Source organism: Acomys minous (assembly GCF_964271855.1).
Source record: "Acomys minous genome assembly, chromosome: 13".
NCBI classification, from domain to species: Eukaryota; Metazoa; Chordata; class Mammalia; order Rodentia; family Muridae; genus Acomys; species Acomys minous.
Window position 1 is genome coordinate 79,573,899 of NC_140495.1, and position 22,127 is coordinate 79,596,025.

General features: G+C 42.2%; 1 protein-coding gene across 3 annotated transcripts in view; it reads right to left on the bottom strand.

Moving 5' to 3' along the window:
- Window positions 1-22,127, bottom strand: part of PRIM2 (DNA primase subunit 2) — a 218,895-nt gene that overhangs the window by 49,040 nt on the left and 147,728 nt on the right. For 2 of the 3 annotated variants that reach the window (XM_084754859.1, XM_084754860.1), the window contains 2 exons: window positions 18,045-18,117; window positions 13,740-13,925 (listed from right to left, as the gene is read on the bottom strand). In XM_084754859.1, the coding sequence (XP_084610985.1) occupies window positions 13,740-13,925; window positions 18,045-18,117 (259 nt within the window). Of the gene's footprint in view, window positions 1-13,739; window positions 13,926-18,044; window positions 18,118-22,127 lie in introns of those variants that run through there. The other variant, XR_014774011.1, reaches the window with a different exon arrangement.

A 22,127-nucleotide genomic window follows, 5' to 3' on the forward strand; every position in this document is an offset into this window, starting at 1 on the left:
CATTTACTAGACAATCCTACAGGAGAAATGAAACCTTAAAACTTATCTCTGCAATTACAAGTTACCGAGATGCAGCCTCAGCTGCTCTCACTCTTCAGGTCCAGGCTACCTCTTCAGTCTCCACGGTTTCTGCTCATGGCGGAGCAGCCATCCTCTATGCATCAGTAAACCATATCACATCACTTTCCTAACCATTATTGCACTATTTCCAAAGGTACCACTATGGAACAGTTTGACTACAGAAAACAAAATGATACTGAATACCTACTGTGTGCAGGGTACAATTCTAAGCAATTTGCTTGTACTAATTTCAGTTAATGCTTACAGCAAGCCTTTAGGGAAGATCCCATCTTCCCTAGGATTAAGATTGGTGGTAAGATTAAGCAGTTTGCCCAAAGTCAGCAGTCAGTTGCTGTCTGATAGAGCAGGAGTTTGAATATAAGTACTCACTTATTCTCAAAAATTATCTCTAGTTTATCAGATAAACTATCTACTTCTTTCTTTGCTATTTAGAAAAATAGAGGAAGACAGACAATTAAAACCATTCTATTTCTCAGTCTGAGATTACAGAGGAACAAAAACTGGTTCTTTTAAAAAAAAAAAAAGCGCTAGTGTGTCAATACGAGGCTTGATTCTGCTAGACCTGTCACAAGGCCTGTGACTTTAGGCAATTAACCTAACTTTTTGAGATCTCAACCTAATCTATAAAGTGAGATTTAAAACCACTCTGCTCTTTCTGCATTACATCTCAGGGGAAATCAATCTTCACGATGACCTGGGAAAGGTTCTCTACTGACAAATTCTGACCGATAAATTTAGAAGTAAAATATTAGCATAACTGCTCTGGGAAGAGCATTCTATTGCCAAACCATCAGGTAAAACCTCAGTGGTGAAGGCTATGGCTACCAATACATCCCCCTCAGGTGACAGAAGGTGAAATGTAAGGGGGAATCGCTTAGGAAGGATTCCTGATGAAACTGCTGAACCTAGCAGGACTGGCTACTTACAGGGAAGATGAGAAAGGGAGCAGGAAACAACACAGCACCAGAGGTGTACCGTATTTTTCAGACTATAAGATGCACCTGACCATAAGACATGCCCAGTTTTCAGAGCGGTAAAACAAGAAAAGCAGTAAAAACAGCAAGCAGACCATAAGGTGCACTCTAATTTCCCCCCACTTTTGGGGGTAAAAAGTGCGTCTTATGGTCCAAAGAATACGGTAAACAAAGAAAGATGGTGAAACATTTTATAGAACTGGCTCGCTTCCTTATAAAGTTACTAGATTAAAAATATAAACCAAAGCAAAAAAAAAAAACAAAACAAAAAACAAAAATCAAAACAAAACAAATAAAAACAGCAGTGTAGAGTGCACAGGTACCTATGATGGCTAATTTTGTGTGTTGCAACTGGATTATGGAGTGTCTGGGATTTCTACATCTGTCTGGGTGAAGTGGTTTTTTCCTCTCCAGTGTGAGCAGGCACCATCCAATGTGCCCTTTCCCTCACAGCCTGAGTGGGGACATCGTCCTCTCCTGTTGCAAGCTGTCCTGTGTCAGGCCTCTGGCTTCCCTGGTCTCCAGCTCCTGGACCGCAGAGCTTGGTACTGCTCAGTCTCCATAGTCACATGAGACAGTTCTCCACCCTCCCTCCCTGCACCTGTGTGTGTCACTAATTCTGTTGCTCTACACAATTCTAACCCACAGTACCAAATAACCACAGTTTGGAACAATCTTTTCCATAAACAAAACAAAACAAAAGACAGCTAAAATGAAAGAATAATAAAAGAATAAAGGAAAAATCCAATGTAGAAATGGATACATAATTTTAAGAAATACTATATCACCCTGTTTCCTAAGCTCTTAACATGACCATTGATAGACAGCATATAAAAGCAGCTACAGCACACACAGACAAAATGTCAGTTAGAAGAAAAAAAATATGAATTTATGTTCTGAATCAGGAGCTGGCAAACTACAGCTAGCACATAGCCAAATCCAGGTGGGCATCTGCCTTATGGGTAACAGAGCCATGTTCATTCACCCAGGTCCCACCTGCAGTGCCATCCTGCCATAGCAGCAAAGTGGCCGCAACAGAAGCCAAAATACCTGCTATCTGGCTCTCTAAAGAAAGCCCACTGGCTCTAGTTTAAATTCCGTCCTTTCACTATAGGCTGTCATTGGGAGAATCTCACCATTGGGAAGCAGGAGCCTGTGGACCAAGAGTTCAAGGTCAATCTTGGCTATAAAGTTGAATTCAAGGACAGTTTGTTCTAGGTTCCCTTTGGCAAATAATAATTCAGAGCTTTTGTGTGTGTGTCTTTTTTTTTTTTTCATTTTAAACTTTACTGATGATTTTTGCCTAATCTAGTTTCTCACAAAACAACCCCCCATCAAGAAATGCTGGGTGGTTTCATAATTTTCTCTTAACATGGCTATATCTTTCCATAGCTTCTAGGTGGTTAATTTTGTTAAACTGGGGGCCCATAGGAAAGAAAACAAAGTCAAAAACAGTGAAGAGGTAAATAAAAAAATAACCATACAAGAATTTTAATTTTGAAATACCATTCATTAATCTCATATACCCCCCCCACTTTAATAAAGTAGCTTGAGGGAAGAAATGAGTCACTGGGCTTCAGTGCTTCACAACCAAGCAGTGCTGCTTCTCTGGGAAGGAGGAAGCAAGGTAAACACACAGAGGTGGTTTCTTCCTCCTAAAACTGGAAAAGTTTACTCAGCTTAGACATGTTTTGAACTAGTAATCTGGAGTTCTTTGACAGCCTTCAGCTTATATAACTTTTGGTTATACTTGTGAGTCCCTTAGCAAGTCAGGGCCTGAGAAAAGCAAAGTTTAGAGGAAAACATAAAAAGACATGGGTGAATTTACTATGCAAGTGCACTAGCCAAGGGGCATAATTAAAACTACATCACTCCTTTAAGTCTATATAATTATGTCCCAAAGACATTCTCATTACTATGTTCTGCTTTGTCACTAAATCAGAGTCTCATGTCTGCATGGTCTGGAAATAAACACAAAAATTTAACATTAACCCAAATAAAATGTTTACAGAACTCACTGGCGGTACTTTGCTTTTATAAGAGTACTAAATAAAGTCAACCTGTGCAGCATCGCCACCCTAAAACAAACTCACGTAGGTGAGACTGCCACAAATAGGCCTGGCAGACTGTTCTTTCTTTTTTGAGGACAGAAGCTGCTTTTCTGACACTGACAACTTGAATTCTCTGCTAACCAGCACTCCCTTTACTGTGCAGTGGCGACTGCTTCCGCGTGTTCAGCCTCCAGCACTTCCCATTCCGGGAGTCCACTCTAAATCATTAAAAATATGGAATTACGTTCCGTTACATTTGGCAGTGAGTGCACTTCATTATATTCTCATTATCCTAGAATTAGTGATATATCTATCTAGGATATACAGGACAGCTGTCCATCAGGAGGCTGCCATAGTCAATCTGCAGTTCTGCAGGAATGCTCTTATTTTATAGTTGACTGACTATGCACCCAGGAAATAATTATCCCTCTCAAAAGTTAGGGCAGGATGCTGGAGAAAATATTATTAAAGGTACTAGGATTTGTAGGAATTTAAATTCCCGCTAGGGAAAAATACTAGCCCATGGCAGCCTTCCTACTTCTCTTGTATTGACACTGATGAAGGCCCCCGAAACAAAAGCCAGAAACGCAGCTATGAAGCCATCACTGTAGTCCAGAGGGTGGTGACAGCGCAATGCTTCTAGAGCGTCAGTGAGGCCGCTATCGTGGGAAGCCGCGGGCTAGCAGTGATACTTCATGGCAGCTACGAAGCAATTGAGCAAGAGGAGGAAAGGGTAACTTCCCACTGTCCTCTGCCAGGGCCTGAAGACCTCCTGCTAATAAGTCTTAAGTCTTCACCACCTCCAGTACCAAGTACAGGATGCTCCAAATCCAGAGACAACAGTGGCACACATACTGTTCTGACTGCACAGGTATGCAGGCACAGACTGAACATGTCTGTTTTAAAAGGTTTTAAAATGAACCAATCAGAACAATGGAGCTGCCGTTCCCTGAGATGAATGTGTTAGGAGAGGCGGAGGCTGATCAGGCCACAGACCAGGAGCTCAGGTTTAGAACCCCAAGCTGATCTATGAACTGCATGCATCTGATTCATAAACGTATGTGTGTATTTAGTACCATAAAATGAATGAGATTACTATCAAGAGTTGATGTATTCAAGAAGGACACTCCTCTGCCTCAGAGATGATGAGCATCAGCGACACCTGTGTCATCTGGGATCTGCACAGCAAGTGTCCTGGGAACTCTGCTGAGCTAGCTGTCCAGTTTCTTAGCGGTGACTAAACCTATCTTTGCTACAAATGAAAAGACTGGTTTCTGTATGGCCCATCAGGTGAGACAGTAAACTAAGTGGATCTTTAGATACACTTTTGAGAAAAGTACAACTTACAGATTAAAAACAAACAAGAGCACTGACATAAAGCCAAAGTAGGACTATGAATTCACTGCAGCAACAAACGGCCTGCTTTGGACATGTGACACGTCTCAAGGAATCATGCACTTAGAGATTCACACTTCATCGGACTGCAGAGCAATGAAGCCCACAGGAAGTTTCTCAGCACCCAGCAGGAATGCTTTTGCGACGATCTAATAATATCATCCAGCTTTTACAGAGATTGAACAGAAGAACCACACACTTGAGTAATGATTTTATGTCTTTAGCCAAACCACAGCTTAAAAGATCCTTTGTTATGTTATCAACAGCTTCTACAATAGAAACATACCACAGTTTGGAAACACTGTCTCCCAATTCTACATGCTCACATGCTACCACGATTGGGGCTCAATTCAAATACTGCCTTCCCCAGGAAGCCCTCTGAGGCCGCTGGGTGGACATACTGTTTCGTTCCTGAGCTTGCTCTCATGCTGCTATTACCACATTCTACTTCGTGTCAAATGGGAACTTGGGGGCAAGCAATTTAGATTCTCTGCTAAATAACAGACACTGCTAATAAGTGGGATAGAAAAGCTATTATCAAATACAATCATTATATAAAGTCTACCATTATCCTATTATCCTTACCCAAGGCATGAGAAACTGGAGTTGAGGGCAGACTTACACAAAGTCACACAGCTTATAATCAGTCTGAGCTCTGATTTGATTCCAAAATATCCATTCTCCCAACTAGCCTATGCTGCCATCCAAATCAAGCTGAATTCCCCTACTCAAGAGATTTGTTTCTTAAACTACGTAAAACATCTCTGGGTGCGCAATAAATGCTACTTGAATATAAAATCCAAACAGTATCTATGCTTCTCAGAGAGCTTGTAATTAACTGGAAGGTAATTCAAGAGTTATATAATGAATAGTAAAGACTTTGTCACCTGTGTTCTCTGCATATTCATATTCCCTCCCTCCCTCTACCCCACCTCCATTTCTGTCCCCTTCACCTGTCTTCTTTTTTTTTTTTTTTTTTGTTTTTTTGAGACAGGGTTTCTCTGTGTAGCCTTGGCTGTCCTGACTCGCTTTGTAGACCAGGCTGGCCTCGAACTCACAGCGATCCGCCTGCCTCTGCCTCCCGAGTGCTGGGATTAAAGGCGTGCGCCACCACGCCCGGCTGACCCTGTCTTCTTATGTAGCCCAGTCTACCTGGATTTCAACTAATGAATGAATTTATGTCAGTTTCAGGAAAACAGGTACAAACTGAGATAATACTAGATTTTATATAAAAAACAAATTATGTTTGCATATATTACATTATCATAAAAACAAAACTAGAGAAACACCAGAGGCTAATGGAAGGTGTAAGGCTACAAAAACAATACACTCAACATACAATAAGTACTTATTTGAAATGTCTTTCTGTAACAGCAACATATATGTTGATTATATGTATATATTTATAATGATTTTAAAAAATAAATGCATAAAAAATAATAAAAAGAGACACTGAAATCTTAAACTAATTTTTTTTCCTTAAGAGGCCATGGATTCTTTTGTGTGTGAGAATAGAAATGAGGGGGTTATCTCTAGGACAGGGGAGGCTCCCAGGAGTCTATGAGGGTGACTCTAGCTGAGACTCCTAGCAGCTGGGGATATGGAGTCTGAAATAGCCAATCCCCGTAACCAGGGGGGGCTTCCAGTGGAGGGAGAGGGATACCAACCCAGTCATACCTTCGACCCAAAATCTGTCTTGCCTACAAGAATTCTAGGGACAAAGATAGAGCAGAGATTGAGGGAATGGCAAACCAACGGCTGACTGGCCCAATTCAAGACCCATCCCATGAGAGAGAGCCAACCCCTGACACTGTTAATGATACTTTGCTATGCTTGCAGACAGGAGCCTAGCACAACTGTCTTCTGAGAGGCTTCATGCAGCAACTGATGGAAAGAAATGAAGAGACCCACAGCCAAACAACAGGTGAAGCTCGGGGAGTTTTGTAGAAGAGTGGGAGGAAAGATTGAGGGAGCAGGACGGATCAAGAAGACGAAAGAGTAAACTAACCTGATCCCATGGGGGCTCACAGAGACTGAACCACCAACCAAAGAGGATGCATGAGCTGGACCTAGACCCCTTACACATATGTTGCAGATGTACAGCTTGGTCATCATGAAAGTAGCCGCTGTCTCTGACTCTATTGCCTGCCTTTGGATCCCTTTCTCCTAGCTGGGCTACCTTGTCTGGCCTCAGTAGGAAAGGATGAGCTTAGTCCTGGTATAACTTAAGGTACCAAGGTGGCCTGGTAGCCATAGGGGCCTTCCCTTCTCTGAGAAAGAAAGGGGAAGAGAGGTGCGCAGGTGGGATTGGGAGGAGAAGAGAAAGGGGGCTGGGATCAGGCTACAAAGTGATTAAATAAATAAAAAGAAGCTACACATTCGAATACCACCTTCCCGAAGAGCATCAGATACATAACAGAACTGACCCTCCACTTTAAGAGGTTAGATGTGGTGTCATTTCATCACCACTTTAGTCCACAGGTACCACTGGCATGAATGAACACCTGAAGCTGTAGTCCTGGCTTAGGGACATAGCTCAGTAATAAAGCCCTTACCTGCCATGCACAAGGGCCTGAATTCAACCCCCAGCATGTATGTATGTATGTATGTATGTATGTATGTATGTATGTATGTATGTATGTATATTTTTTAAAACTAAGTAAATAATGAAAAAGTTAAAGGTATCTACTTATCATTTAATTTCCATAATCCCTAAGGGAAATAAAATAGATTGTTATGGAATTGGAGTGGGGGGGAGAGACCTACAATGGGAGGATCATGTGGTAGGGAGAAAGGAAGAGGGGGATAAGGGAGGAAACAACAGCTAAAATTATGGGCTATTTGAGGAATAGTATGAAAACCTAATATAGTAAAAGCTTCCTAAAATATATACATGTATGAAGGTGAGCTAAATGAAATTGCCAAATAATGAAGGAGACAGAGCCCTAACTGGATATCTCTTGTCACCAAATGAAGTACCAGGAATGGGTTACATCTACTGAACTGTTGGCTAAAGGGATCCCATGGAAATCCTCAAACAAGTCAGGCTGTTGTCAACACTATTGGCTGCTCTCCACAAAGTGACAGCAAGGCCCTACTGCCAAAACAACACCTGCATAACTTGTTGAAAATGAAAGAAGTCAAGCTGCTGTGTACACAGAGCCTTCACCTCTATGCACTAGGGTCTTTGGTACAAAATGGTACTCTGGGTGCTACCAATGGAGAAACATGAACATCAACGCAACCACAAACTCTTTGATCTACAATGGTATCCTGCCTGCAAGATGTGCTACAAGTTAGATGTCTAGGTCTCTAAGGCAAATGTGTGTATGATTGTGGAGCAACACATTTATCAAGACTTTACAATGTCAGGCGCCACCTCAGCTCTCAGGAGCAAACATACACCTACTCCACACGTACTGATCCTTCTCTGAAATTCTTAGCAGACAATCACTACTGTCTGTGTCTTAGTTTTTTTTTTTCCTAAAGAGAGAACAGTTTAAGGCTACAGTCTATCAGGTAGGGAGTCGTTCAGCAGGACTTGAGGCAGCTGGTCACGTCATATCCACCATCAAGAAGCAGAGAGAGTGAATGCTTATGCTCAGTTCATCTTCTTTTTACACAATGTGGGAGCCCCAGGAGTGGGGTGGGGGGGCAGCGCGCAAGGGGGTACATGGGTCATCTTCCTCAAACAATCCAATCAAGAGAAGCCATTCCAGGCATGCTGCAGCTGGTTTCCTAGTGATGCTAGGTTTCATCAAGGTAGAAACTGCATCAGTCTTCATTTATTGAACCTCAAGTGACTAAATACAAAACTGAAAATTTCTATTCAAAATGATGTCAAGTTTATCAGCTTTCATGCCACAGTCCACCTGTGATATACCCAGTGTCTGTCTCTAGAGCATTTAGAGTAACATCTGACCAGGGTTAGTGGTGTGCCATTTTCCCACCTAAAACTCACCGTACTCTTCATAAAAGGGTAATGTTTACCTGGGGTGACGGTCTCAACTTGAACTGACTCAAAATCACAGGCATCCTTAAAAGCAGCATCCCACTTTCCTACCCTCAGTGAGCTCATTCTATGTCTTCTCTGCTTTTACTCGAAGGCCAGAAGACACCATCAGAAACCAAAATATCGCTAACTTAGGCTGAATGCAACCTTACGGTCTAGCACCGTTCTATCAGGGCAATACACACAACACTTCTCTCTCTTCAGGATGCTTAAAGGGCTAGGCAATCAAATACACAATAACAGCTATACTGCCTGCCAAACACCCGGCATCAATAAGCAGTTAAGCTGCCCTTCTGTAGCTTAACTTTTTTTTAGGATATTGGTGAGTTCCTTTGTGAGCACCTCCCCCATCCCATATGATGCTCTCGGAGACTAGGAACCACAGCTGTCTTCCACACATCTGATGAGGGTCCTGGACGGATCACAGATGCCCAGCAACAGCTGTGAATGCCTGCACTGTGTGAGGAAGTGAGTGTCCAGTTGCTGCACCGCTGAATGAGTAGAAGAAAGAGATGCTGGCAGAGAAGTGTTTACCTGTGAGGAATTATCTTAGTCAAGTTATTCAACGCTGGAAGACGCAGCATAAACGGGTATGGCATCTTTTAAAGGTAGCGCAGATAAAAGAAGGTCTAAGAAAAAAAAGCTTAGGGTTTTTCCACTTGTTTTACTCTGGCTAGCAAGTTCATCTACCTAGTGGCTGTTGCTGCTACTACTATGATGTTATTTTGCTGGTGTAGGACTGAAAGACAGAGGATCTCTGGGAATCTCTAGGCCCTTAGCACCAGATTGCAGCTTCTGAAGCATGAACCCTGGTGCACTCAACAGCTACCGGGTTCTCAGCCTCCCCAGAGTGAGGCAGCCACAGATGGACCGCCCAGACAGTACGAATACGCCAACCTATTATATATCCCCTCTCATACAGACACATTCTATTAGTCTTCCCCACTTGAGAACCCCAACACACAGTTACATAAACAGCAGGAGACTATATTTGCCTGAGTCCAAGCCTGCACTCTCTGTCAGCTCATTCCTGCCCTTTTCATGTCACTTAACACACATAAAACAATGTTTAGAAAGAATTCTAAATAAAAGGAAGACACTATTTACAATCAAAGGTAACAAGCTATGAGTGCTCCAGGTCTAGCCTAAGTTCCCCAAGGGCTCATGGGATCAATACTGGAGTATATTGGAGATTCATTAGCAGTACATTAGTTGAGACACTCTGCATTTACTAGGACCTGGCATGTAGCGGGCCTCTAAATGTATGGATGGATTATTGACAAAGGACAGGTCATTATGCCTAAATTGCCCATGGAGGCCTACAGGAGAACAAATAGGAGCTGAAGGCTTGCAGTGTCTGCTTGGTGGATAAGCCAGTTAGCTGTCTGAATTTTTTCTAGGGTAGCTCACAAAACAATTTTTCTTGACCTTTGGTGAACACCAGCATCATGTGGAAGGTTCTGAGAACACAAAGTGGATCCTGTCCCCACACCTTGATATATACAGTCGCAGCTCATGAGCAAAAACTATGTCCCCCCTTGATAATAAGCTGAACAGCTCACGTGTACCCTATATCATCATCACCTGTTGGGTTCAGGGACAAAAGAAGTGCAAAATGTTCCTTGTCTCACTCACAACAGCATGTGACAGGCCCTGCAGATGGCACTCGAGGAGCAGGAACTGCAGTCATTCACATGCTCTGTGCCGTGTCTCGTGCCCATGGAGCCAGGGGAGGGCAAGCAAGGCGAACCCTGAAGTGGGCCGGCTGGGCACACTGTGCATGCATGTGTTACAAAGCACCCACTTCCATTTAGGTCTAGTGACCGAGCGACTTCATAAGCAAGTTCTAAGTAAAAGACTATTTAATGCTATGATAAATGTAATGTCTTGTCTGAGGCTTTTCCTCAGGTAGACAGGCCAACAATGTAGAAAACAAAAATTATAACTAAAAAAACTCCTCAAATATGCATTATGATTATTTAAGTTCACTTATCTCCATAAAGCATGATACATTCATGTTAGAAATATAAGACATTTAAATTTTCAAACAGCTTTTGTAAAATCATTTATAAACCAAAGAATCATATTTGACAACTTAGGTGCAATTCTTAAGTGCTCTGCACTGACAAGATGATTTTGTTTTTAAATTCTTAGTCCACCATACACATTAATACAATACAGTTAAAATGAAGACTAAAACCTACATTATAAATCTAATTCTCTGGGAGTGAGATATACCATAAAGCAATTTGGTCGGCTGGATATTAATTCACAACAAAATATTCTCAGGAATGGTGTATCAATGCTAATATCTGATCCTCTAAAACTATTAAAATAAATGAAAAATAAAATCCTAGAGCAAGTAGAAAAGTAGAAATTCTTTAGTGACAACAACCGAGACCACAATAGTCCTAACAGCAGATAGCAATATGCCCAGTCAGTGAAACAACAGAGACAAAAGGGGGAGGGGACAGTCTTCTGATTCCTTGTTCACATCCTTCAAATCCTGATTAAGTTCTCTAAAACAATCCACCTTCGCAACTTTGCCTAAAAAATACTGTGCATTTCACCTAATTATCTTATTTGGACATCTGTTTAAATTCCCGTTACTACATAACCAAAAGCAAGTCAGGGAGGAGAGGGTTCATTTGGCTCACACTTCCACATCTTAGTCCATCACTGAGGGATGTCAGAGCAGGAAGTCAAGCAGGGCAGGACGCTGGAGGCTGGGGCTGATGCAGAGGCCATGGGGGATGCTGCTTACTGGCTTGCTCCCCTTGGCTTGCTCAGGACCACCAGCTCAGAGATGGCATCATCCACAATGGGCAGGGCCCTCCCCCCAACAATCTCTAAATTTAAAAATGCCCTACAGATGGATCTTACACAGGCATTTTCTCAATTGGGGTTCCCTCCCTTCAGATGACTCTAGCTTGTATCAAGTTGACATAAAAAATGGTCAGTACAAGATCCATTTTTTAAAAAAATGGTTTCTGTATGAACATTTTGCATAGCCATCTAACAAAATACCATCATGAGTAGTGCTGTAAGCCAACACTTTCTACACCTCTTTAGGCTTCTTTTTTTTTTTTTTTTTTTTTTTTTTTTTGGTTTTTTGAGACAGGGTCTCTCTATGTAGCCATGCCTCTCCTGGACTCACTCTGTAGACCAGGCTGGCCTTGAATTCACAGTGATCTGACTGCCTCTGCCTCCCAAGTGCTGGGATTAAAGGCATGCACCACCACACTCAGCTATATTAAACTTACAAACTACTTGACAAAAAGCTCTTTTAGATTGAAAGGGTACCACAACTTAACATTGTATAACATTAAGTATAACTTAATCTGTTATACTTTGTATATGTAAGAAAAGAGAATACTGGGAAAAACATGACCATTTATCCACAAGTACAAGCTGTGCAACAACAGAGCCTAAGTGCAACATAATCTCTGTCAAAAGATTATATTTGCCATAATCAATAATCTAATGAAAATATAAACTCATCTATTTACAGAGAAGATTAAAAGTTATCCACTAATTTCTTTTTACACTAAATTTTGATACTTTTAAATTGGGGAGATATCATAAGAAAAAATTAAACCAATGAGTTCAAAACAAACTTTACCCCAATGGTGATGTGTTGTAGGCCTTCTCAGATATGAGACAAGGATGACCACAGGAGGATAAAAGGCCAAGGAGTTGGGAGCCCTGCCCCTGGTACCTCTAAAAGCTTTACATGTGTTTCTTCTATCCCACTCTTGTGTTTCTTCAACAGTGCAAGCACTGAAAGTCCTTCAGCTTTATAAGAGCCAGGTCAACCCAGGGCCAGATTTTTGCAAGGTGATGGTGCCAAAAGCAAACCTCAGCATGCCTGGATTATGTCAGCCACCAAAAGAAAGCAAACCTCAGAGTCAGGATGTTGGTTCACAAGAAGGCACCTTTTGAAATTGTGTCCATGACCAGTGAAAGTACCAGCTTAACCCACTGTGACAAATCAATAAAACACTTGCCCTTCCTTTGTTCAGTAAGCAGTTGGATCAGCATGCCTCAGCAAGTGCAGGCGACGGTTCCACAAGCCTCAGCATGTCAGGCCGATCCACAGTTGTCCTCATTTTCCACATGTGTGTTATGACACCCCACACACATACACAACGATCATACACACTCTCATACTCAGATACATATCATACACTCATATACCACGCACACTCACACACACATTTTCACCCACACACACTCTCAGACACAGGCTTTTAAACAAAGTATATAATGAGCAACACGATTATATACTGAGCCATGCCATGTTAAAATTCTTCTGCAGAGCCCTAATCCCGAACGTGACTGCACTCTACCCTGAGAGAGCACCGTTTAAGAAGGGAGCAAGGTTACGTAAGCTGCTCTGAGTGCAGCTAACACAGTACAACTGGAGTCCCTGCAGCAGCAGCCGTAGTGCTCACACAGAAAAGACCCCACGCACAGGGCCCCGAGCTACGGGGCCTGGCCTCAGGAAGGGCGAAATCTGCTAACGCCCTGATCTGAATTTCAAGACTCCAGACCCACAGGAAACTAAGTTCCTGTCACGTAAGTCACGGGACTTGGAATTCTGTTGCAGCAGCCCGAGAAAGCTAAAGGGACAGCACACAGTGTTTATGTATATAAACATTCTTCGTTTCCCATTAGCCTTTTTTCCAGAAGGGGCAACTCAAGGAATGAGCAGCACAAACCTTTTTTCATACAGTGCATGACATAAAAGATGAAAACCACATTTCTAGACAAAATGTTGCCAACTGATTTTTGTAGAAAAGAAAAGGAAGAACTAAGGAATGGACTAAGAACACGATGCTGCGCAGAGACCGCTTGACAGCAGCTGCTGGGGTCTGTAGTGAGCACTGTGGAAACCAATGCTCGCGGGACTCAGCACAGCCTAAACAGTAGCATTTTTACTGCTTTCATATCACGCATTCCTGAGCTCTTCCAAAACCTTTGACTGATGTGTGTGTGTGTGTGTGTGTGTGTGTGTGTGTGTGCATGCGCACACCTACCTAAGAAGACACCTTTCCTGGGCTCTTGTTTGGCACTTGCTAGGTTAAAATGTGAATTGATTTTTGTACATGAAGACACTTGTATCTTTTATACTTTCAGCTGCATTTTGGTGCAAATTTTAAAACAGATCTTGTAGTTTCAGACTAACAAATTTCATTTGCTGTTGCTCTGCCGTTTCAGCGTTACCTTGTCTGGATCCATCTTTCCTCTGATAAACTCTTGCTTCCAGAACTGCAATGCCTGTTCCAAAGTTAGGCCAATGCCTTTCAGGAACAGGCCGTACTGCATCCGGCCTCCGTGACGAAGATGGTGGTTTTCCCTCAAAGCTTTGTGCAACTGACGCATGCAAGGTGGGAAGGATTTGGTAGAGAGCTGCAAGAAAAAAGGCAACCTTTGGTAATGGTGAAGATACACTAGGCCCCCTACTCTCTCTGCTGTGACTGTAGAATTGGGCCAATCAGCCTAAAGAACATAAGCCACAGCTTTGTTCTTTGCTGTAATACTGTGATTATAAACAGGACTTCTCTGGTTACTTTATACTGATTAAAAAATCAAGCTGGTAACACTTTGAACATACTAAATTATATAATGTCTGTTTCCACTGCTGCTTCTTAAGATTTTTTAGATGACTAGTGACTCACATATTAGTTTTAAGAAATAATACAAAGAAATGGCATGTTCCCAATTTTCCTCAAATATAAAGTTTTGCAAGACAAATACAACATGGATATGTCCCACTGGGTTTCCTCAGACTCCCACAGTTGTACAAACACTTCTGTGCATACGTGTCATCACATGGAGGTTTGTACCTCCACCACCACCCTCAGGATGCAAAATGACTTTAATATCAAAAGGATCCTATTTCCCATCTGTATTTATTCAGTGCCTGTGTGCACATACTTGTGAGTTCGCCTGTGGAGGCCAGAGGTCAACACTGGATGTCTCCTCTATTGCTCTCATGGAACCCGGAGCTCACTGTTTCAGTTAGACCGCTGGCCAGCTCAAAGCTCCTGGATGGGTGCGGCTCCACCTCCCTGTGCCTCGATCGCAGGCCATGCCACCACAAGCAGCTTTTTGTGTGAATGCCAGGGGGCCACACAGCGAGGACATCACCAGCTGAGCCTTCTCACCAGCCCTTTCCTGTCTGTCTAATTTCTGCTGTTTGTGCCCAGCTCGACCCCCATCTCCCTCGAGTTTTAACACCTGGAGACAGCTAATCTGTTCATTTCTGTCACTTTGTCATTTCAAGAGAACCGACTAAACAAAACCACACAGTACACCATGTTTGAAGACTGGCTTCCTGGTACTTCTTCATCTGTGGTCTGAGGTTCACCTGTGACCACTCCGGAAAGGTCAATGATCAGCCAGTCTAAGGCTTGAACGTGCTGCGCTTTGCTTAAGCATTTGCTCATTGAGTAGCATTAGGTATCTTCTACCTTTTTATTACAGACAGAACTTCTCCACATATCCTTAGAGGGCTTACATGGACATAATATTCCATTTCTCTGAGAGAAAAGCCTGAAAATACAACTGCAGAACAGCAAATCGATTCATAACATAAATCAGCTATTCAGTAGAACACAAAATTAAGAGAAACCGTTTCAAAGTGAAAATTCAGATAAATAAGTTTAATCAATACTTTAAAAATGCAGTCTTTGTTTTCATGTCAAACGTAAGGTCTCACTGCTTATGTTTAATTCAACTTTTCCACTTACAGTCTCAACCTCATCCCCTCTAACTTCCTCCCAGGACTGGCACTCTCATTAGGGCGCCTGCCAGCAGCTCTCCCTGGAAGAAGGGCCAGGACTTACTTGTTTGACTTTGCTGCTCCCTCTAGTGACCATCTAATGTGTCTCTGTAAAGAACAACTAAATTCTATCCTCATGCCAGGGAGCCACACAGGTCCTCACACACACAGCAAGGACATCACCAGCTGAGCCATCTCACCAGCCCCTCTTCTGTTTGTCTAATTTCTGTTGTTTGCACCCAGCTCAGCCCCCGTCTCCACCAGGCATGGGCCTGGCGATGTCCTTACTGTGTGTGAGGACCTGTGTGGCTCCCTGGCATTCACACAAAAATAATTTATTATTTTATTATTATTATTATTATTATTATTATTATTATTATTATTATTATTATTATTTTCAATATCTTTAGTATATAAACTCACGACATCCCCTCATGCCTGCCAGCTTTTCAATTACATATAAAAGAACATATATTTATCCAGCATTTTAGAAAACAAGGTGACAAAAGAACAGCTTTCCCTTTCGTTCAGCTAAGGTACAATATGATGACTGTTACACCACTATTACCAAAACCAAATCCATCTAATAACTTAAAAAAAGAGGACTGTAACAAAGGCACAAGCCAAGTGCCATGGAACACTCCCTAGGGAAACCACAGTTCAACTAAGGCACATATTCCAAGTCTGATTCCAGTAAAGTGGGGATGCAAGAATACTATTCGTGTTGTGAAAATTAAAAATGAAGAAAGAAGGAATGAATGTGGTAAGGAAAACACAATGAATGAGCAACAACAGTGGAAGATGGGCTGCAAACACCAGAGGGATTTGACATTTTGATGAGGAACTTGGGTTGCTACACTGTAGAGAGGCTACAGCTGCAGGAGTGGAAGTAAGGAGAGCCTACTAGCTGTCCAAATAATGAAAATGCAAACAGTAAAGCACAGAGCTGACCATAAGACAGAGAAAAGGACAAATGGAGCTGACAGAGAAGCCGTGTGGACAGGATATGGGCTGCTGCGGAGGGCAACAAGAGCAGAGGCAGTGCTGTGCTAAGGAGAATCACCAAAGAGGAAGGGGTGGGTCAGCTTCTGGGGAGGCATCCATTCCAGGTCATGACCCCAGGACTTCAGAGGAGCTAGAGCCCTGACAAGGAGGCTCAGAAGAGCTCGTGTGAACTAAGCAAGACACCCCACTCCTACAGAGGGTCCAGAGAAAGCACAGACCCCATTAGAAGAGGGCCATGGGGACAGTAGTGCCACTGACAGGTACAGATGTCAGTCATAAGAACAATCTAGAAGCAACAGGACATGCAAACATCGAGATACGCTGATGGCACGGTTATCAGGATGAAGCGACAAAGTCAGGGAGCTTCCAAATAAAGTTAAGTCTCATGCACAGCCATGCCAAGTGATTTTACAGGACGATGCTCACGCGCTACGTTGTCTGTTTCTCCCAGGTAAGGTCTAAGAAGACATACATATACTGTTACACTCAACTCTACTCACAGCCAGAGGCTGGTACACAGCTGATGGGCTCAGTGTGCATTCACTACATGAATCCATGCATATACTGCTTGGCATCCCCAGTTTGCAGCTGCTGCCGGGCAGGAAAACACTTAGCTACAGGTAGGAATGGGATTACCTCCAACTAGTAATGTAATATAACGTGAACACATGGGGAAACAGAAAAGCAAGGAAGGGACTATTATGGGGAAATAATTATTTAGAGAGAATTGAAAGATGAGGCACCCTTAAGAGCACATTTGACAATCCTGCTGTTATTTCCAGGCATACAATTTGTTGACTACTAGACTGTGATATTTCACAAGAGACAACCTATTCATGGTGATTTACCTCCAGTAACTTTACTATATTTTTTTGTATTTAAGCACCAAAATCCTATTATATTTTTAATTTATTGCAAGTAAAGTGGTAGTTGTAAGTAAATATTATTTATAGCAGGTGTGTTCTTTCTCTGTGGGATAGAGTACTCGCACGTACTAAGGTACATTAAAGAAAAAGACTTCAAACTGAAGGATAATGAAGTGCTTTTGTCATGGGATTGTAAAGTAAAGCAAGACAGGATGAGCCGTGTGTCAATGTAGGAATCCCAAATGTGGGAGCTTCTGGGGAACTGCACCCGCACTTACATGTTGAACTTTTAACCCAGTATCCCAGAGTTTGACTATATTTGGAAACAGACTCTTAAAAGAGGTAATTAAGTTCTATGGGAGTCATTATATTGCATTAAAGGTGACTAGCATCCTTGTAAGAAAAGAAAGAAACAACAGGGCTACATAGTGGAAAACCATCTGATGAGACAGGAACACAGAGTCTATAAAACAAGGAGAAAAGCCCCCAAAAACCTCTAGCTTCAGCTTTGCGCCTCTAGCTTTCTGATATTTACGTCACCAGTCTGTGGCACTGTGTTAAAGCGGTTCTAACTAACACACATCATTTCTCTTCTAAATGTGTGTAGTATTTAAATGAAAATGCATAAGCAGCAATCAACAATTATTATTTAAAAGAATTCCATTTTCCAATAATCAAATTGTTTTTCAAAAACTGCAAACAACTTCTCGTTAAATTTGGTTTTCTTATAATGCAAACACACATACACATACATAAGGTATGAGACTTTTCTCTTCAAATGAGCAGAATGCAGTGAGGTACCCACTCCCCCATCTTCCCACCCTAGGATCTCTAGTTTTAGCAAATCTGTTTTAACAGGGGGTTAGTGCTTACCGAATCAATCTGATCTAAGGAAATCTTCCCAGGGTTCTTCTGAGTACTATAATCTTGGCCAGTGTAAGAATGACTGAAAAACAAAGCAGAACAAATTCTAAAATGGGACTTGTAAATACCTTTATCTCTCCAAAGAGAATTTCTATTCTGAGATCAAAGTTATAGTAAGAAAGCATTTACACATGAACCTTAACAGGAAGCCAAGTGCTTTGAATAATTTTAATAAGACATATACAATGAATTACTTACAGTAAGACACAATACAGTAACAGCCTGGATTTCCTGATCCTAGCTAAGAGCACCACTCTCACTTCTTATATGCTTAATCCATGGTGTAAAAACTTAAACCTCTACTATATTTAAGCCTTATTAAAAGCACTGCCACAGAGCAAAAATGAAAAGGGAGCTTCATTCAGAAACCACCCCTGGAGCACACCTGAGCACGTCATTGGCATCCCGTGGTCCTTCTCCATCAAACGGAGATGGTGATGCCTACCTTCCGGGCTGACACCAGGATCCAAACTGAAGTCTGAATTGGAATGACTTTTGTTAAAGGCCTAACATATGTGGTCCTGTTCAATATTTAAGTGCTTAGTGTACACGGACTCTGTGTACAGTCTCTAATTAAACCTCCCATCCTTCAAGGAGGAGAGTCTACACTTAGCAAATGAGGAAATTAGAAATTACAAGACAACAAGTCTGCTGTGTAGTCAGATGCAGCCTTGTCTCTTCATCCCATTTCTTCACAATGCTGCCATCCTCTTCCTAGGATGAATGTCTCTGTGGCGTTAGAGTTGACACATACTCTCTAAAGCTATTTTTCATGTCCCTGACAAGATCTACTACTTACATCCAACCCCATAAACAAAGATCCCATTGCATTCAGTGACACCAAGAACAGCTGCTACATTACATAGGAAAGCGAGTCCTGTCAACTCATGCCTCACACAGACACAACTGAAGACAAGTCCGGAGGGCGGAGTCAGGTTAATCATAAGGAATTCCAGACTCTACTACACATCTACTAGGTCCAGACTTCCTGCTGGACCGCACACATGCTGTTTCAGGAGCTGCTGTTGCCACAATCAGTCACTTCCCCTGACTGAGCAACAGATATGAATCCTGGAAGAAGCCCACATTAGTGTGCTAGGGTGCTGCAGTCACATGACTGTCAGACCTAACTGTAAACGTCTGCTTCTCAGTCTCCCTCCTCGGTGAAGTAACGTATCGTTTGCTCTGGCATATATCATCAGTGACATTAACATGAAGCATTCAAATATCACGCTAAGGGAAACCCACAGCTCTTACTTTAACGGTTTACACTGTTTTGGCATGTTTATGTATGTAGAGTATATATGTGCATGTGTGTTTACACACATGAGGTGGCTCCTGGGTGTGTGTGTGTGTGTGTGTGTGTGTGTGTGTGTGTGTGTGTGTGTACATTATGTGAAGAGCAGAGGTAATGCAGGCACCTTTGCCTATTGCTCTCCCCTTTATTTATTGAGGCAGGTTCTCTCACTAAACCTGGACTTCCCTGATTCAGCCAGTTAACCTTGGGGAATCCATTTCTCCACTTCCCAAGTGCTGGGTGACAGGCGGCCACCACGCCCAGCAGGCCGGGTTTTATGTGGATGTCTGAAGTCCAGTCCTCATGCTTGGACAACGAAAGTCTCTTATCTACTACTGCTCCCGCCCTACACTCTCACAAAGGTATAAAAGACCATGTGTTCTGTAAAAGCATAAGAATAAAAACCATCCTCACTTCCCAGTCTTCCAGTGGAGCAAAGAAGTGCCACAAGGCAATGCAAATAGCAGAAGGCTGCAAGTCTGAAGATAGTTCAGGTTTCAAATTACCAGTTATACAATGGGAAAAGTCACTTAATTACCCTGATTTGCCATCATTCTCATTTGTAACGTGGAATTATTGACACCAGATTTGACTAGAAATGCTAAGGAAAGCAAATGAAATGGTATATTCAAAGTGCTAATTAAAATCAATAAAGTATCTCCTAGTGCAGCAGGGAAGCAACATTCTTTACCAGTGAATGGACTTGGAGGTAACCAGTGAGGCGGTTGGTGTGCACATTTGGGGAGGCGGTTGGTGTGTGTACCTGAGGAGACATTACCAGGCTCCACACTAGGCTGCACCTCTGACCCCTGTCAGCATCAAAATGCGTAAGTGAAAACAGTGACTGCAGTCATCTAAAAGAACTCTTCAAAGGTGAGGCACCAGAGTATGTGAGAAAGTAATATCCCACTCTCCACTCTACTGTGGAGAGTGTTCTGTCCATTGGCTAGATCTGGGTAGGGGTTTAAGGTTTACCGCCTGTATTGTCCTTGGCTGGTGCCTTAGTTTGAGCGAGACCCCTGAGCCCAAATCTGCCTATCATAATGTTCTACTTATAGGCTTCTAGGGCCCTCTGGATCCTTCTACTTTGCCATTCTCCCATGCCTCTCTCATCTAGAGTCCCACTAGAATGTCTTCCCTGGAGGGGGAGACCTGGTGGCACTCAGAGGAAGGACAGCAGGTTACCAAGAAGAGACTTGATACCCTATGAACATATACAGGGAGAGGTAATCCCCCTCAGGAACAGTCATAGGGGAGGGGAATAAGGGGAAAATGGGAGGGAGGGAAGAATGGGAGGATACAAGGGATGGGATAACCATTGAGATGTAACAAGAATAAATTAATAAAGGAGAAAAAAATAAAAAATAAAAAATAAAAGAAAGAAGAAGGAAAAAAAAAGAACTCTTCAACTACTAACAAATACACAGTGCATGATATATGGACAAAAGTATAGACGGCTACTGATAAAAACACAGCCAAGTAATTACTATACCACAGGAACTTGTCTTATCCAGATTAACGCAGCATGTGAGTTTAAAAGAATGCGTTAAGAAAAAACACAAGCAGAGCACAGCAGCTCACGCCGGCAGTCCAGCGGGGCAGGGGGATTCGGAATCTGAGGCCATTCAGAATTAGACAGCAAGGATAAAGCCAGCACAGGAGGAAAACATGTGTGTGTGTGTGTGTGTGTGTGTGTGTGTGTGTGTGTGTGTGTGTGTGTATGTGCGCGCGCGCGCGCACTCCCACACACACAAGCCAAAATGACAATCATTTGTATAAAATGCATGATTCTAAATATTATAATGCACAAATGGGCTAATTTCTAAGGAAAGGGGTAAAAGGCAGAGAATTACAGCATAATACTACAGAGAGAATACATACAACATATATATCAAGCTCCCAAAACACAATGGAAGCCACCAACCACATATGGCCACATCTGGAACCCACTGGAAGGAATGACAAAAATGGAATTAAAAATGTGATTTCTCTTCTCATCTAAGATAAGAAATATTTATTTCTTGACTAATAAGGACCCCTGATGCTCACTATTACTTAGCCTGGTCATGATAGCAAGAGTTGACATGGAAAGTGTAAGACAAGTGACAAGAAAGCCTCGGGTCCCATGCTCCATAGGAAATGAAAAACCATGAGAATCTCTGAGCGTCGAACTAACATAATCAGGCTTATTATGCTTGAACACAGAGTAAAAAAAATGAGCAGAAAGGAGAGGAGCTGAACAATAATTTTAAAAAACCTATCTGGAAGAATATTTTTGGTAATATTACATCTAGGTCAAAAAAGGTACAAGCTTGACTAATCTCAACAGATGAATTTAGATTTCTCTGAAAAAGAATGGCTATAACTTAGGGGAGAAGACAGAAGAAGTCAAGAATCACAGGGAATTTACAGCTCAGTTACTCAAGTGCTTCCAAGATACAAATTCACCTTCAAAAGAAAAAACCTATTTTAATGAAATAAAGCAACTTCAAGTATAAACCTTAAAAATTAACATAAGTTTAAAAAAAACATTAAAAGCTCTCCTTTGGCTTGAACATTAAAAATGTCACCCACAGCTCAGGCCAGTGAGATGGCTAAGCGAGTATTGGCAAAACGCCTTCAAGCCGATGGCCGGAGTTCAACTGCTGTGACCTATATGGTGAAAGAAAAAGATGAACTCCAGAAAGAGGCGGGGGGGGGGGGGGGGTGCTATTTTGAAAGGTATGGAGCCTGTA